This window comes from Rhincodon typus, chromosome 16, assembly GCF_021869965.1.
Source record: "Rhincodon typus isolate 14 chromosome 16, sRhiTyp1.1, whole genome shotgun sequence".
Classification (NCBI taxonomy): Eukaryota; Metazoa; Chordata; class Chondrichthyes; order Orectolobiformes; family Rhincodontidae; genus Rhincodon; species Rhincodon typus.
In genome coordinates, this window is record NC_063347.1 from 55,545,839 (window position 1) to 55,564,019 (window position 18,181).

The 18,181-nt window shown below is 39.6% G+C and overlaps 1 protein-coding gene across 1 annotated transcript in view; it reads left to right on the forward strand.

Annotated features, from left to right (window-relative positions):
- dock3 (dedicator of cytokinesis 3) overlaps nucleotides 1–18,181 on the forward strand; it is an 821,127-nt gene that overhangs the window by 624,667 nt on the left and 178,279 nt on the right. Inside the window, exons 17-20 of the mRNA XM_048606243.1 lie at nucleotides 3,772–3,855; nucleotides 12,939–13,039; nucleotides 14,481–14,562; nucleotides 17,305–17,475. Coding sequence (XP_048462200.1) covers nucleotides 3,772–3,855; nucleotides 12,939–13,039; nucleotides 14,481–14,562; nucleotides 17,305–17,475 — 438 coding nt within the window. The remainder of the gene's footprint in view (nucleotides 1–3,771; nucleotides 3,856–12,938; nucleotides 13,040–14,480; nucleotides 14,563–17,304; nucleotides 17,476–18,181) is intronic.

Here is an 18,181-nt window from a genome sequence, read left to right on the forward strand (position 1 = left end):
TGCTGGTGCTATCCTTGCTGTTGCATGTGAAGTGGTCCTTTAACCAAAAAAGAACCCTGACAACTTGACATCTAGTCAGGCTGTTCAAGCCTGCCATCAAAGTTTGGACTGCTCTTTCTGTCACCATTGGATGATGGATGGTATGGAGCTGACCTTATGTCAAATCCTATTCAACTTTAAAGAAATAACAAATTCTTTGTGTCTAGGACTGTTTCCAGAAAATTTAATATCAACAAACTCTTCCATTTGGGATGCTACCTTGGTGTATCCACTAATGGGCAGCAGCTCAATGCATTTGCAATCATTACTTAGCCTCCCAGATGGTTTTCTAACTTTATAATTATAAGTACTTAGTATTAGAGCCCACTGCTGAATGTAGCCTGAAGCTATGGACATCGCTGCTTTGTCCTCTTTAAGCAGAGCAAGTAAGGATTTGTGGTCCGTGGTTATCACAAATCAGAGTTAACATTTTGGGTCCACTAACCCTTCTTCAGAACTGGAGAAGACTAGAGAGGAGTTCTGAAGAAGGGTCACCGGGCCCAAGACTTTAAGTTGGATTTCTGTCCATTGATGCTGCCAGACCTGCTGAATTTTTCCAGCAATTTCTGTTTATGTTTCAAAAACAGTGCGCCCAGTACTGCCCATTCTGTGAATTGGACTGGTTTGATGATTCCTTCACTTTCCAGCCTTCTGATTTCACCTGGAAGGCAAATGGCACTGATTGAGCCTTGCAGAATTGTGGAATTGCTTCCAGGTCAACATGCAAGGTGGCCTTGGTTCCTCTGATAGTCCCTAGACCTTCCTGGAAGACCTTTGGGAATTTAATTAGGACTTTTGTAATCAAAAAAAGTGTCAAGTGTCAAGACGATGTAATTTAGTCTCTCAACCAATTTCGTCCCATCAAGATTGGGCCGGAGCCTTTTACTACAATCACTGTTAACTGAACTAGCTACTTTTCATAAAAGACTTCAACCAAAGTTGTACCCTTAATCTGGAAGGGTTTGCCAGTATTGGTTAGCAGCCTAGCTGAGCAGAGTCTTGTGCAAGTTTTGCACAAGAGTCCAGTACACTTTTTTTAAAAAAAAAAAACTGATTCTACAATCACTGACATGGCCACACTTGTATCAACCTGCATTGGAACTGGATGACCATTTAATATCTCAATTGGTTCTGATTTTGATGTTGCTAAGCATTTTAGCTGTTCCACACCAGATGTAGGTAGACTTTCCAGGGTATGAACTCTCCTGGAGACTCTCCTAGATATGGCCTATGAGCTATCTTCCTTAGTTTAGATCTAATAGGATTCTTTTACTGTCTCAAGTCCACATATTGGCAACAACCTACAACGTGTCAACTAGGATCCTGAAGGAAATTTTAACTAAGGCTTGGCTTTGTTTTGGGGGTCTTGCTGTGGGCCAACCTGAAGTTCTTCTGTACAGGATATGTCCTGAATGAGACTATGTCATTGCCTGCACTCAAGTGGTGTTCCTCAAGCTTAGTCAGACTGGCGAGGGTGTCCACTTCCATTGGAATCCCCTACAACTCCTATGCTCCACTTGCCACATTTTTCATTGATAAAGCTAGTTGTAGCAAAAATAGAAGTTGCTGGAAAAGCTCAGCAGGTCTGGCAGCATCCATGATGAAAAAAAACAGGGTTAACATTTCAGGTCCAGTGACCCTTCCTCAGAACTCCTCAGCTCCTCCAGCAACTTCTGTTTTTGTTCCTGATTTACAGCATTCACAGCTCTTTTGGTTTTTATTAAGTCAGTTGTAGCACCTGTTTGAAGTCCAGTTGTGCTTCAGCTGGCAGACTTTTTTTGTATACTTACATCATTAATCCCACATACCAGACAGCTTCTACACATCTCATTGAAGGTCAAATCAAATTCATAAGCTTCCACCAGTCATCTTAACCTAGTCAAAAATCCCAATACAGATTCTCTTGGTTCTCAAATTGCCAAGCAAAAATGATAACATCTCAGAATTAGAGGAGGCTTGAGGTCATATATTTTTAAGCTATGTCAGTCAATTCTTAAAAAGCTTTAGTACCTGGAGCCTCAGGGAAGTTAGGCTCCTTGTGACAGATAAAGCTGCAGCTCTACAGGCTGTCAGGAGAATTACTCATTGTTTTTAATCTGCCACAATGTTGTTTGCCCAGAAAAAAAAAAAAGCATTCTTTCCTCATACTGGGCCCAGAACTCAACAGCAGGGTCAAATGACTCAAGCTTCTCAAACAAAGGCATGATTTAAGAAATATTTACCTCAGCTCAAAGATGACTATTGAGAGCAAGTTTCTTCAGGATTGTGCCTTAGTCTCATCACCAAGTCACTCCTTATTTACACATGAATAGTCTTTGACTATAGTAAGGTAGTATCTCTGATGAAGGGTCTAGGCCCAAAACATCAGCCTCTCTGCTCCTATGATGCTGCTTGGCCTGCTGTGTTCATCCAGCCCTGCACCTTGTTGTCTAGTATCTCTGACACACCCTTTTTAATATGACAGCCAGGGCTCCTTGATTGGATCAATCAGGGAACTCATTATCAATGAGGTTCAGTTGGCTGGCCTCGTTACAATCACGACATCATGCCCTTCTCGTTGTCCCCCAAAATGACCACCCTTAAAATGCCCCACTTCCCTGTCCCAATCAGAAAATAATGACCCCTCATTCCCTGTTGGGTGGTTCTGATTGTCAGATAAATAGTTTCTTCCCCCCACCCCACTCTGTGGCTTGATACTAACCAATTGAAATACTCAAAGACAATGAAAATAATGTTTTTTAAGCTTCAATTATTTTTCTCCCAGATTGCCTACTGCAATGTCCTGGAAAATAAATAATGCTTGGAGCCACCGGCCAAGATTGTTAAAACTAGCTGATCAACCTTGACTTTGACACAGCAATGTAGCAATGACGCAGAAGAAGAAAGTAGAATTAATGAGGATTATTGTGATGGATAGTTGTAAGCAGTGACTTCATACCATGCACTTATGAAAGTAGGTGGGTCGTCCAAATCAGCTCCCTTTTCTCTTGCTATACGCTGCAAGAATGCCCAAAAGACTACAGGTACAGCCCACTGCCTTGTGTGTGTGTTTGAGGGGGCAGAGGGGGTGGTGTGTGGAGAGAGAGAGAGAGAGAGAGAGAGAAAGAGAGAGCGCAACAGATCAGCAAAGCAGGTCTGGAGAAAAGAAAGGCTGGGGACAATTCTTGAATTATTCAAGAGATTTAATACAGTCTCAGGAAAGATTTAATAATGTTGGACAGCAGCAGTTAGAATGTAAATGAATTATTTTTTTCTGCATATTCAATATGTATTCATAACTCTCAGAGAGAGAGAGAATAACAACTTACTGGATTATATTTCCATGGGTACTGGTATGCCTCCAACTCCTCAATCAGACAGCAGTGACCATGAGGACACCTATCAAATCCCCACCTGGTATCATTGTGTACAAGTTTGGATCATTAAATATCAATTAGTACGACATAGCAGGGGATGCAGAGGACAATAGTGGTATCTCCAATAAGTAAAGTTAAATTGTCAAATCTGATCTTTCTTTGTCTCTGTGACTCCTCACTGAATGGTGAATTGAGCCATGAATAATTGGAAAGAAGATCCAAGTCACTGACACTTTATTGTAGCATTAACTCTAAATAGCATTTAAAAAATATTAGCCCACACTCTGAAGTAGTTTAATTTCAATGTAAAAATTCAGTGAATGGGTATCACTGATACTGAAGCAATTTCCCTGGTTAAATCTCTTCTCTTTTCCAGTTTTTACAGGATATTTTAGATACGCTGTTTACAATTTTAGATGACAACACAGAGAAATATGGGCTGCTTGTATTTCAATCCTTGGTAAGTATCATTAACTTGGTAAATTATATATCCAACCATTTCCTGGCATTGTCAGACTATGAGATGAAATAGTCTGAAATACAGTTGCAGTGTGAAGGCTCTTCGATGCAGCGTATTAACCCTGTCTTTGTACCAGAACACCTGGGTTCAAGTCCCACCTGCCCTGGGAGTATGCCATAACATGTCTGAACAGATTATTTGAAAATAACTCTAATGGCAGTTGGAAAGTAAGGTTTTTGGAAATTATGTCCCAGTGTGTCATGTGGTTTGAAGAAAATCTAATTTCTTCTCTATCTTCTAGAACCAACATTTCTAGCACCGCATTTGTCAAATTGCAGAATAAAGTTAACTTTTTCATTTTGTTTTATTCTCTTGAATTGTTTCCCATATTTCTTGAAGGTTTGGATCCTTGCTGAGGTTTTAGACACCCATGACTGAATATCTGCCAAGTGGTCATTTCTCACATCCAAACCTGGACAGTTAAAAGGGTACATGGCCTTTTTCATTGTAGATCTACATTCTAGAAGACTTCATAGATAAGAATTAGCAGGAGAAATTCTGGCTCATTTTCTCTTCATGACCCTTGCAAGATGAGGCCACCAAGCCTGTCCCTGTGCAGGCTGACCACTAACTCAGCATAATTAGACATGAGACCTTTCTGATCTGTGTGTCTCAGTACTATAATGAGCATGAAAAGAGTGGCTTGCAAATTATTATTTAATAAAATAGAAGTCAGAAGTATAATGAAGCTTATATTTGCATCATCCTGTAAAATAACCCACCTGACAATTTCCCAGTTTGAATGACAGATTTGATCCACTCATTTCCTCAGCAGCTATTGCACCTGAAAAAAAGAGACCAGCTATTGGAGACTAAAGGAGCAATCCCTAATTTTTTTAAAAAAATTAAAGATATAATATTAAGATATAAAGGTACCTCTGCTGCAATGAGGAACAAACTGAAACAATAGCTTGTAATGTTGACATGTTTAGGGGTTCCATTTCTCTGAAAACGGAATTTTAAAAGATAAAGGAATTTATTTTGATAGGATTATGGTTCTTTTTTGGTTATGTGTTTGGCTTGTATTATGCAAATGATAATAAAAATTGCAGGTTTTTCCACTCTTTTTCCTCTTCCTTCTCCTCTCTCTTAATGATCAGACATGTATATGGAATATAGACAGACATACTGATTTCTAGTTAAACTGTAGGATGAGTGTTTTTATTTATTCTTACAGTAGTCACATTTTAGTTCAAAGGGCCAACAATAAAAACCATGGATGCATAACCTCTCAGCTAAATGCTCACAACTCAAATCCCAGGACTTCTTGTTGCTCAGACCTATTTGTGTCAGTTGGGTAGCTTTAGTAAGCCGCAGGGTTCGCATTGCCCAAATATCCTGGCCTCTGCCACATGACATTTTTCTCCATATTGCCCCTAGCTTGAATATACCTCATTCAAAGAAATTTATCTTCTATTTCTCTGCTGAGCGGGCATGCAGCCTCGTAACAAAGATGATTAATTCCTCGGAATGACTGACTTCAAACTGCTTGTATTCACCAACCAGTGCACTCTGTCTCATCTAATCCTTCCAGTACATAACACAATGCAACACAAACTTCTCTCTCGATTCCTTTCCAGCTCTCTCTCAATCACCCATAGTATAAATGGATTAAAAAGGTACGTTGCAAGCACCTTATTATTGTACTGCATGCCACTGCCTCAAATGTCACACTGCTCATCAGGACTACCAAAAGGAACAAAAATTTCTTTATTGGGAATACCAAGGCTACTATCTTTGGGTTCCCACTGCATTTCCTAAGTACTGGCTTCATCCCTCTATCTGGCTATTGTATGAGAATGAATCACACTTATCATAAATAGAGTATAATTTGCCCTTGAGTTCAGCTTCTGACCCTGTACCTTCTCCATCACCGTCATATGCTATCTTTGTTACATTATCAATCTACACCACTGTTTCACCTCATCTCCTGCTGAACCCTACCAATACCTTGGTCACCTCTAGACAGGATTATTCCAAACTATACCAATATATTCCTAGATGACCTCCAATTTTATACACTCTGTAAGTTTGAGATCATTCAAAATTCTGTTATCCATATCCTAACTCATGTCAGATATTTGGAATAGAAATGTATTACTGTTCTGTGGTGCCTACTGCCTTGCTGTAGCCATGTGACCATGAAGTACTGATTGTAGCTATCTATCTGACAGCCAGTTCAATAAAGACACAGTACAAGCCTGAATGTTGCCTTGTGAACTGGTAATGTGGTGTCAGACTAGAGTGGAAATTGAGTGTTGAAAAGCTATATAGCAGCACAACTACTAAAAGAGGAAAACAGGAACATTCAGAGCTAATGAAAGCTGAAAAAAGACACTGGAAACCACGGTAAAAGAACAAAGAGATAAGGCACTGCTGAAGTCGCTGGGTAAGAAACAAACTTTCTTCTCCCAGCACTGTTCAAAATTAAAAGCAATATGAAACTGAACTGAGCTCATAATAGCAAAATCAAGAGATTGCAGCAGATTTAATTTTTAAAAAATAGTAGCTACGAATAGTTACAATTTTATCACTGTTGGGGAGACAAGGTGTATAGCACCCAAATCTCCCCAAAGAATAGAAAAAACAGACAGCAAAAATGTTAAAAGCCTTGAAGGCATACATTGAACCCCAAGGGAACATAAATTATGAATGGTATATGTTCAATATTAGGGCACATGGTGAAAAAGATTCATTGATGGATATGTAGCGGCATTAACACAGCTCACAAAATTTTGTAAATGTGCACAACTAAAAGATGATTTAATTAAAGCCAGGATTGAATTAAGCATAAGAGATCCTGTGGAAAGACCATGTCTGCTGAAAGAGGGGGAAATTACTCTCATGAAAGTAATTAACATGTACAGAAGTGCTGAGGTTGTAAATTAGTAACAAGAACATATCCGTGGCGGAACAAACCAAATCTGACTTTATGCTGATAGACACTCAAAGCCAAAAGGACAGAAGGACAAAGGACAGGAAACAGACACTGCAGAGGACATTACATAAAGGAAAAGAAGGAATGTGCAGCTTAGAAAAAGCAGTGTTCTCACTGCAGGAAGCCGAATCATTTTATACACAAGTGTTCATCTGGAAGAAAACACAGCAAGGTGGGTACAAGTGTCTACTGGGAAGGTAACAGCTGAAGGTCCTGACATATCAATCTATTTCATACTACAAGTTAGTTTGTCAGGTAGTTAGAAAATAAATGGTTTATGACTGTTGGAATGATGACTGCAGAAGGAAAACATCTCCAGTCCTGGGTTTAAAGTACCAGATAGACATCGGTGCATCATGCGACATCATGACTTTCACAGAACTGTACAAAGCGGTATAACATAGTGATCTTAAAATGAAACCCTCAAAAGTAAGTTTAAGGCTACATAAAGGACATTTTACGATGAGAGCTCATTGCACTGACAAAACAAAGATTTGGAGTTCCAGATCTTAGTTAGGCAAGTGATACAGACGGTTGTGCACGCCATCTGGTATCTCTACAGCTCCAGAGAAGTATCGAGGCAGGCAGCATGAGATTGTTAGTGATCTTGCCAGAGTTGATCAATAGTAGATGATCTGTTAGTTTATAAATGCAGAGATACAATGGAAAAAGCCATTGTTGACTGTGATCAAAATGTAGTGTAATTACTCATCAGAGATCGTCTGATGAACCTGAAATCAAATGAAAAGAAAATTGCAATTAAAAATGTGCCAAGTCAAGTACATGCATACTGACAGCAAAAGGTCTTACATCGGATCACAGGAGGATGAGAGCTGTAGCGGCAATGCAGCAATGATGTATAAGCAATACAGTGATTTGTTGGATTGATCAAATTCTTGGCAAAATTCTTGACTAATTTTTTTTGTCAGAGTGTGAATCATTATGCCAACTCACTGCCAAGGGCATGCAGTAGTATTGGGCACAAAGCAAGAAGCAGTATTCACTAAAATAAAGTAACTAGTGACAACAATGCCAGTGCTGAAATACCATGACATAAATGATGAAGTCACCCTGGAGTATGGCACCAGCAGGGCAGGACTTTGAAGCAACTCTGATGCAACAAGGACAACCGGTTGCATTTTCTTCCAGGTGTTAATATAAATAGAATGATGTTACATTCAGATCAAGAAAATAGTGCCTGACCATTGTATTTCCTTACGCACATTTTCATCAATGCCGACTTGGAAGAGACAAAGTGACAGTTGAATCCAACAACAAGCCACTTCAAATTATTTTCCTCAAGGTGTTGCTATCTGCTCCAAAGCCTCTGCAAAGAATGTTACTCCATCTGCAGAGATATCATATGTAGTTGGCAGAGCTTACATCGCTGGTATGATGTCAAACACAGCACTGCCAATGAAGAAAGTAGACACTGCTACAATGGAGTGTGATAGCTTCTGGATCCAATAAGAAGAAGCAACTCTATATGTTCTGGAAACCATCAAGCTATCTAACAAGATGCAACTCTCCCAAGTATGACAAAAAGTAATGATGAACCAATGGCCTGAAAGCATCAAGGACACTCCTATGGTCGCAGAAGCATGTTAGGCATAGAGAGATGAATTGACAGGTCAGATGGCAGTTTGTACAAATGAGTCATTAACCTTAAGGAGTTGAAAGGAGAGATGGTAAAGTGCAGCCATGCAAGTCACCAAGGAATTGAGTCTAAGGAATGCAGGAGGATGCTCTACTGGACAAGCGTGAGCAACAAAATCATGGACCACATCGGGCACTTTGAAAGCACACTTTAGCCGTTTTGTCATTCCAACATTGTGACAAACAATGATGGCCCTCAGTTTATAAGTGAAGAATTCAGACGCTATAGAGGCATAGTAAAAATCATCCTTTCATGTCACCCTTTCATCACAAAAGGAATCATAAAGAAATCAAGCAAATCCAGCATAGATGTATACAAGGCAATCCTCGAGTGAAGAAATATACCTGCAGAACACAGAAAGTAGTCCAGCACAAAGACCAATACCGTGCAAAATCCAAGCTACCTTTCCAATAGCAAAATAAAATTAAGCCAGTAGTAGTAATAGGTATGAGTGAAGTGAAATCAAGGTGAAATGGCAAAAAGCAACAATTTAAGGAGACTGCAAATCTATTGCAGAGTTGAACATTGGAAGCTCAGTCACTGTACAAATCTTCAGCACACTCAAAAAGTGTACATCTACTGAGTAAAACTATTTTCTTGACTGAAAGCAATGGAAGCTGCTGAAGTATAAGGACAGTTATGTGCATATTGGGTAACTTTGGTAAATTACAATGGAAATGATAATACCTGCAATGTTTTTGCATGAGAAGGGAGGTGATTGGGATGGAAATGTAATACTGTACTAATGTACTTCCTGCCTTGTGGTAGTGATATGATCTTTATCATGGGCACTCACTACAGACATGCATCTTATAAGCTGCTCCAGAAAGACACAAAATAAGCCAGATTGTTGCCCTATGAGCTAATAATACCAAATTTCATTCACCCACCCGAGTTCATTGACTCCTTGTTTCTCAATACCTTAATGTTAACACGCCATCTTTGCTACAAGTCCCTTCTGAATTCCCTATTTCATCATAGAATCCCTACAGTGTGGAAACAGGCCCTTTGGCCCAACAAGTCCACACTGCCCCTCAAAGCATCCTACCCAGACTCAACCCACCTAATCTACACATTCCTGAACACCATGGGCAATTTAGCATGGCCAATCCTCCTAACTTGCACATCTTTACACTGTGGCAGGAAACCGGAGCACCCGGAGGAAACCCGCGCAGACACGGGGAGAATGCAAACTCCACACAGACAGTCCCTGAGGGTGGAATCAAACCAGGGTCCCTAGCACTGTGAGGCAGCAGTGCTAACCACTGAGCCACCATGCTGCCAATTGTTTTGCTGAAAGCTCTGTAACCTGTTCCAGCTCTGCACCCATCCAAGATATCTCTACTCCCAATCTGACCTATGCATATAGAATCACAGAGTGGTACAGGAAAGAAGGTGACCATTCTGTCTATCATGTGTATGCTGCCCCTAAGAAGGGGTAATTATAAACTTACAAACCAAGGAGCTGGAGTAGGCTATTCGTGCCCTCGCGCTTTCTCCAACATTCAATAAGATCATGGCTGACCTGATTGGAACCACAAATCCACATTCCTGCCTCCCTTGATAACCACCTAGCACTACCCCCTGCCTTTTCCTATGACCCAACAATTTTTTCTTTTTAAGATAATGACGTACTTCCTTTTGAAAGCCACAATTGACCCTGTCTCCACCATACGCTAAGGCAGTTCATTCCAGATCATAACAACTCACTGTGTGAAAACATTTTTCATCATGTCACTATTGCTTCTTTTGACAATTACCTTGAATCTGTTCTCTTTGGTTCTCAGTCCTTTCACCAATGGGAAACTGTTTCTCCCTATCCACTCTTTCCAAACACCTGTGATCTTGGATATCTCAAATTTGTCTTCTCCAAAGACAGTAGCCCTAACTTTTCCAGTCTTTTTATAGAAGTGAGATTCGTTATTCCTGAAACTGTTCTTGTGAATCTTTTCTATATGCACTCCATCCTTCCTGTTTTCAGAACTGGGTACAACTCTCCATTTAGCTGAACCTGTAGTTTTATAGTTTTTCATAACTTTTTGGTGTTTGATGATACAAAACTTGAGTTTGCTGAAGAAGACACATTTCGTCAAAGCTTTTCATCTTGCACTCATAAGGACATTTCAAAAGAATACCAATTCAAGGGGAAAACCTACATTTATACTACGCAAGAAGAGAGTGCTGATTGGTTGCCAAGTGAACTCTGATTGGTAGAGGCATTACCATAGAGAATGCACCCATTATTACTGATTGAAAGTTATCTACCAGGCTTTGTTTAAATTTTAAACCAAGCAGGTTGACTGTGATTGGTCAGGGCATTGCCCTGAAAAATGAACCAGCAAATGGCTGTCACCTGTTTTGTTGAGTTCCAACAGACATCGTATTTTTGCATTTTCTTTCTATCTACAGGGAACAGGACCCTGTGTACTAATGTATATAGCTTCCAGTACACATTACTGTGCAACACTGTGAGCCCAACTGGCAATCCTAAATTGTTTGTCAATGTAATTCTTCTCACACTAGGATTGTCCAGAAAATGTCCAGTTGCAGAATTACATCTAAAATTGGACATTCTGTTGTGTGTTTTGCGGTGCTGGTCTGGTTGGGCATGGTCAGCATCTTGCTTGTTGCAAACAGTGCAGGTGTGATGCCAAGTGTATTGGCTGTAAGTCCCCAAGATTGGCAGAATCATATTAAACAGCATACGCTTGAGGAGAGGCGATCGTCAGGTGGTGCTATGACCTAACTATTAATACAGAAACTTTGGTTCAAATCCTGTCATGGCATTTGGTGGAATTTGAATTCAATAAAATTAGAGTCTAATGATGTACGTGAAACCATTGTTAATTGTTGAAAAACCCATCTGGTTCACTAATGGAAACTATCATCTTTACTTGTCTTCCTTACATGTGACTCCAGATCCACAGCAATGTGGTTGACTCTTAACCTGTCCTCTGATCAGATAGGGATGGGCAATAAATGCTGACCCAGCCAGTGACACCCTCATCCTGGAATAGGATGAATAGGAATGCACCTATTTTATTCCTTAGCTCGAACCAAATATATTCTGACCTTGACTGGTGAGGGGCATCCTCTGTCTCCAGCACTGGAATGTTTTGCTCAATCAATCTTGCCACTCCTCTTCCTTTCCTTACTCTTCTATTTTTTCTGAACACTTCATATTGAGGAATATTTCACATCCAGTCCAGCTCTTCTTTAAGCCAGGTCTCTGATATCACTACATCGTCATATTTCTACATGAAAATTGCGTCATACTTCTTATTTTTCATCTTGCTCAACCCACCTAAGACTTTACCGTTGCCTACTCTAGAACTATCTATCTCTCCCAATATTCTTCACATCTTGGTATTCCTATTTAGTATTACCTCCTAGTTGCCATATCCCCACACTCCAACACCCTTCCCTACAAGATTAACGACTCACCCAGCAAGATAACTGGCCTCAGTTCTGTTTAGGTATAACCCATACCATCTGTATAGGTCTCATCCCTCCTGATCTTTATTACTCAACCATTGGTAGCTGTATCTTCAGATGCCTAATTCATAAAATATAAGAATTCCTCCCTTAACCTGTATTTCTTCTCCTTGAAAGCTACTTTTTAAACTTAGATCTCTGGCCAAGCTTTTGGTCGCCTATCATTCTCAGTGGTTCAGTGTCAGTTTTTCTTTGTTAAAACGCTGCATGAATCCAAAGCTCATGACTTTGGTCAAACCACTAGAAGATGTGTCTGTCCATTGATACTTTAGCCAGTTGCTGTCTTTCACTGTTAAATGGAAGATGTTATATTCTACTTTGCAATGATGAAAACAACAACTTTAAAATCTCATCATCGCTGTACCTTTGAATTTTACTCTATGTTCACCCGTTAAATTTGAAGTAGATTTGTAAGGTTTATTGGACTCAGTAGTGGGGATGAGTAGATTTGATGGATTTATCAGACTGGATTATGGGAATGAGACATTGCATCAGAGCAAATATCCTGACCCCCACGCCCCACCCTCCCATCTCTCCAGTATTCTGCACATATCACCCTCTGATCCATTTAAGCCTCTCTTTCTTTAAATTCCCCCGCTCCAGTGTCTGTTTCTGCAGCACAAACCTACTGCCCCACCCACAACAATGTATGAGCATCATGAGGGTAGGATAGAGTAATTTCAACCAATCAACAATATGCAGGAGGTACAGGATTGTGGTGTAACTATCTGAGGAGAGAAAGTCAGATTACTGTTTCTAATCAGTGCCCTTGATTAGAACAGATCCTTTATTTAGTTTAATCATTTTCTGCTTTTCTTCAGATTGCCATCAATTTTGTTTTTAGTGCTATTTCATTAATGTGCATTGCTAACATCAGCATGCCATCTGGTTTGTACTGCAGCTATTTAACTTAACACTGTCTCTGTTTCCCAGGTATTCGTAATAAATTTGCTGCGGGACAGCAAGTATTTTCATTTCCGTCCGGTGATGGATACCTACATTCAGAAGCACTTCTCTGGTGCATTGGCATACAAGTGAGTCCAAATATCTGGTGGTTCAGGACCAGTTACCTGTGGAACCACACAGAGTTTTCTAATATCATAAAATAATTTCCCTAAAGCTGCATTTATACTTTTGACCTTCTGTAAAATCCCATTACATTGCAATCAATTTACTACAGTGTCATTTTCAATTTGATAAGAGAAGTGATGTAAGCACCTGAGCAGGATATTTCATTTATCTGGCTGATATGCAGGTCTTTAATCTTCCTATGCTTGCCCTCAGCTCTGACTCAGATCAGTCATTCAGTTGTAGCCAGTCTTTGATGCACCATTTACTTTGCCACCTTGTTTCTGATAATAAAAGTGCTGTCAGACAAAACTCTATGGAGGAACCAAGGTGCCATCAGCCCCTCAGAGGCCCCAAGATCCTCTCTTCCTGTGCCCAAGGTGAGGGAACATTCTAACTACTGAATGCAAGGTGACAAACATAAACACGTTTCCACCAGAGTATCATTCTCAATTTTGTCCTTTGAAGTCTGAAGTCACGTGTCACCAGCTTATAGTCCAACAGGCTTATTTGAAATCAGAAGCTTTTGGAGCACTGCTCCTTCATCAAGCACACAGGCACAGAATTTACAGGCAGAGAGATCAAAAAAATTGTACAAATGGTGTGATTGGAGTGTCAGCAGGCTGAATAGCAAGTTTCTGCAGGTGATCAAAAGTGTCCGATGGTGTGGGTAAGGTGTCAACAGCTGAATAGCAAGTGAAGGGATAACCTATGGTCCAATTAATTGAGACAGAGAGATAATTACAAAAAATCAAAAATAACATGGTGCTGGAGACAAACCAAATGGCTGGAATGACGTGATAGATATAAGAAACAAATTACAGAAGTTGCTGGAAAAGCTCAGCAGGTCTGGCAGCATCTGTGAAGAAAAGATCAGACTTAACGGTATTTAGAACCGAGGAAAGAAACGTTAACTCTGATTTTTTCTTCACAGATGCTGCCAGACCTGCTGAGCTTTTCCAGCAACTTCTGTTTTTGTTCCTGATTTACAGCATCCGCAGTTCTTTTGATTTTTATTTGATAGGTATAAAAGTCGCATGCTGAGCATCTAACCAAGGTAACAAATAATCCAAAACTGTACAAACTAACTAAGGTAGAGAGATCAGGACAGGTTATCAAAGTGACGGTGTCAAAACAGGACAGTAAGGAAGATTTTACAAACACAGAACAGAATGGTGGGCTTACATGTAGCATGACATGAATCCAAGTTCACAGTTGAGGCCATCTTCATGGGTACAGAACTTGGCTATCAGTTTCTGCTCGGCTCTGCACTAGCTCACTACACATTATTACTATCTTTGTGTTTCTGTTGTACTGCTATTAATGTATGTTAGTTCCAGAAGCCTTATGTTTATGGCTATGTCAGAATCAGAGTTATGATAGAAGCTGTGATTTCTTTGCCCACAGGGAGCTAATCCGATGTCTGAAGTGGTACATGGATCGATCTGCGGAAGTTGTAAGGCAAGATCACATTCAAGAGGCAATGAGGGTACATAGCAGTAACTGTAGTAACTCTGACAAAATATAGAATTAGAACAATAGTCCATTGCTACTCCCACTTAACCAAATCAAACTTCATTCTTCATCCGTTCACCATCTGTGCTGTGATTTGTTAATCATAGTGACAACGGGAAATCACTGAAACTTAATCCTTTGAAAATTTGTTAATGTCAAAAACCTACAGATAGATGTTTACTATCTGGTCCCTGTGTTATAAAAATGGCAACATCTCAAGCACTTCCTCAGTCCTTCTCTCACAGCTAGTTGAAACATTTTCCTTTTATTTGATCTGAACTTTCCTCTGCTTTTCACTTCATATTACTGTTTTACCTTCATTAACTGTTTTATGACTTTGTATGAGATTGTACAGGACGTTGGTGAAGCCTCTTCTGGAGTACCGTGTGCGGTTCTGGTCACCCTGTTATAGGAAAGATATTATTAAATTAGAGAGGGTTCAGAAAACATTTACCAGGATGTTGCCAGGAATGAAGGGTTTGATAATAAAAATAGGCTGGGACCTTTTCATTGGAGTGTAGGAGGTTGAGGGGTGACCTTATAGAGGTTTATAAAATCATGAGGGGAATAGATAATGTGAATAGCAAAGGTTTTTTTCCCTAAGGTGATGGAGTTCAAAACTAGGGGGCATATTTTTAAGATGAGAGGAGAAAGATTTTAAAAAGGACATGAGGGGAAACCTTTTTACACAGAGAGTGATTAGTGTGTGGAATGAACTGGCAGATGAAGTGGTGGATACAGGTCCTGTTACAACATTTAAAAGACATTTTGGATAAGTACATGAATAGGAAAGGTTTTGAGGAATATGGGCCAAATGGAGGCAAGTGGGACCAGTTTAGTTTGGGAACATAGTCAGTGTGGACTAGTTGGACCGAAAGATCTGTTCCATGCTGTATGACTCAATGTGGAGACATGGGAATGTTAGAACTTGTACAATCGCAGTAATGTCCTATCTAGTGGCTTGATAACGAACTTGATGTATTCTTGGATCGTCAATCTGTTCAAAGTTTCAAATCCCTACACTCTCTCAGCCACTCATCAGATTTCTAAGCCCAAACCAGCTGCTGGATTATTATTTTGTTCCCTGTTTCCAAATCCCTATGCTCCCCCACCCATCAGGTTTTTAACCCCCTAATTCTGAATTATCACTTTGTTTTTTGGTTCTCACTTTGATTCTCAGGTCATAGCTTCAGCTTCTAGTATTTCAGTTGAAATGAAACTGATTAGGCAAAGCATATGTGTTTTTGTACTTACTTTTACATACAGTTTCCTGATAACCAACTTTGGAAGTTGTGTGACATACATTAAAAATCTAATTACCAATTCTCCATACTTCGATCTGTGGAAAACAAAATCTTCATAGGTACCTTATGAAGAACAATCTCTACAGTTTTACTTTTCACAGTCACTTGTTGTATAAATATATAATTACTCATAGATGTCTGGCAAAGATCAGTGTGTGTTTCTGAGGGAGAAATATCACACCTTTTTCTCTGTAGACAGGTTAGGCCTGATTTGTATAATCATGCTTTATGAGTTTAGCATCAATATAAAGTGGAATCCAGAAATTGCTTCACACCAATATTTAAATTGTAAACGCACCCAAGTCTATGTCAAAAACCACATTGGAAATGCACCCTGCCCACTTCAGGTCCAGACTTTGTGGTTTGTATTTGTGGTTTTCACTATAGTCAGTTTAATATTTCTGAAAAACCAGTGCTAACAACAGCTGCATTTTCAACTGTGCTGTAAATGCTGGAGATATAACAGAGGTAGTGTACTGTCCATTACAGTTTCTTCATTTAAAGTAATCTAATAATACAATGTTTCATAACATTATCATACAAATGGCAGCATTTATCTTGAACTGGTATTTACACTGCATGAATTTAGTTGCAAAGTATAGATTTTCGGTACAGTGCATTCCTGGTTGACTCCCCATCCCTTAGTAATAAGCCTCAACTCTTTCAAAATATTGTCTTAATAAGATATGTGTCTGCTCAAGGATTGAACATTGATTGCAGTCAGGGCAGCAGTTGGACTGTTGCAGTTAGTCTCAATGCCTTCAGATTGACAGGGAAGAAGTTCAGTAAAGGTTTGCACTATTAATTACATGCAAATAACCTCTGTTGGCAAAAGTTCACTTGTGAATATTGGATGAGATTATATTCGACTACAGCATCAGTCACCGTTTGAATAACGCTGTCTAAATTCACATTTGAAGAAAGAACTTTGTACGAAGTATTGAAAACTGGTTGTACTACATTGTCAGTCATTACCTTGAGAAGATGTTAATAGGACAGGATCTGTGAGATTTATTTTTATTTGTTCCTTGTATGTACACAGTGCTGGCTTTGGAATCCCTAGGTATATGGGCTAACATGACATATATTTCCTACTCTTCCTGAAGGCAATGGTGAATGTTTTCTGTTGACTAGAATTTAGGAGCTTGCATGCCTGTTTTCTGTCAATTCAAGTTTGCCACTTGCCATGGTGGAACTTACAAGTTATGTAGCTCATCAATAACCACATAACCACAACCACCAGTCTGCAGTGTGACATAAGCCCTTTAAACATGGAGTAGTTGCCCATTTAGCTTTAAAACATTACCTGCAATGGTAAGAATGTAAAACCTCTCAGAATCGCTGAAATAAGATGAACAATTAGCCTTTTCTATTTATAATTATCTGACAAACGTGTGTTTCTATTCTTCCAGGCCTTGGAATATTTGTTCAAGTTTATTGTGCAGTCACGGATCTTGTATTCAAGAGCAACAGGTGGGATAGAAGAAGAACAGTTTCGTGCCAGTGTTCAAGAGCTCTTTCAGTCCATTCGCTTTGTCTTGAGTTTGGATAGCAGAAGTTCTGAGACTCTCATCTTCACACAGGTTAGTCTAGCAACAATAGCACATTCCCAGAAAACCAACTTCAAACAGGAACAAGCCCCCTGTTTGGATTCAGTAATATAGGTTTTAACAGCATTAATGCAGAGTACATTGACATAAAATGCTGATTTTTCATCTCACAGGCTTCAGTCTCAATAAAAACCTAGATTTGATAAAATGGAAGTCTCCTTCATCCGTTGACTGTGAGATGAAAAGAGATCAGGCAATTTTAACATATTTCCTGTCACATATGGCTGAATTCGCCCTTAAGTTAGCAACCTCACTCAGTCCACAGGCTAAGTAATGAAAGAAAATTTAGCATTTAGTGTATGGGGCAAACTCCCGGAGAATATGGCTGAAGGACCCTCAGGCTGAATAGGAGAACTTTTATTGTGCCCTAAACTATATTGTACTTGATGATCGGAATTCTACATTTCATATATTCATTCAGGGCTTATGGGTTTTGCAGACTTGGCCAGCATTCACTGCCCTTGAGAAGGTGGTGCTGCCTTCTTAAACCTCTGCAATTCATTTGGTGTAGGTTAACCACAATGCTGTTAGATAGGATCCAGGATTTAGTTCCAGGATTTTAACCCATTGATATTGAAGGAGCAGTGATATATTTCCAAATAAGGATGGTGAGTGGCTTGAACAGGAATGTGAGGATGGTCATGTTACCATATATCTGCTGCTGTAGTTCTTTTAAGTA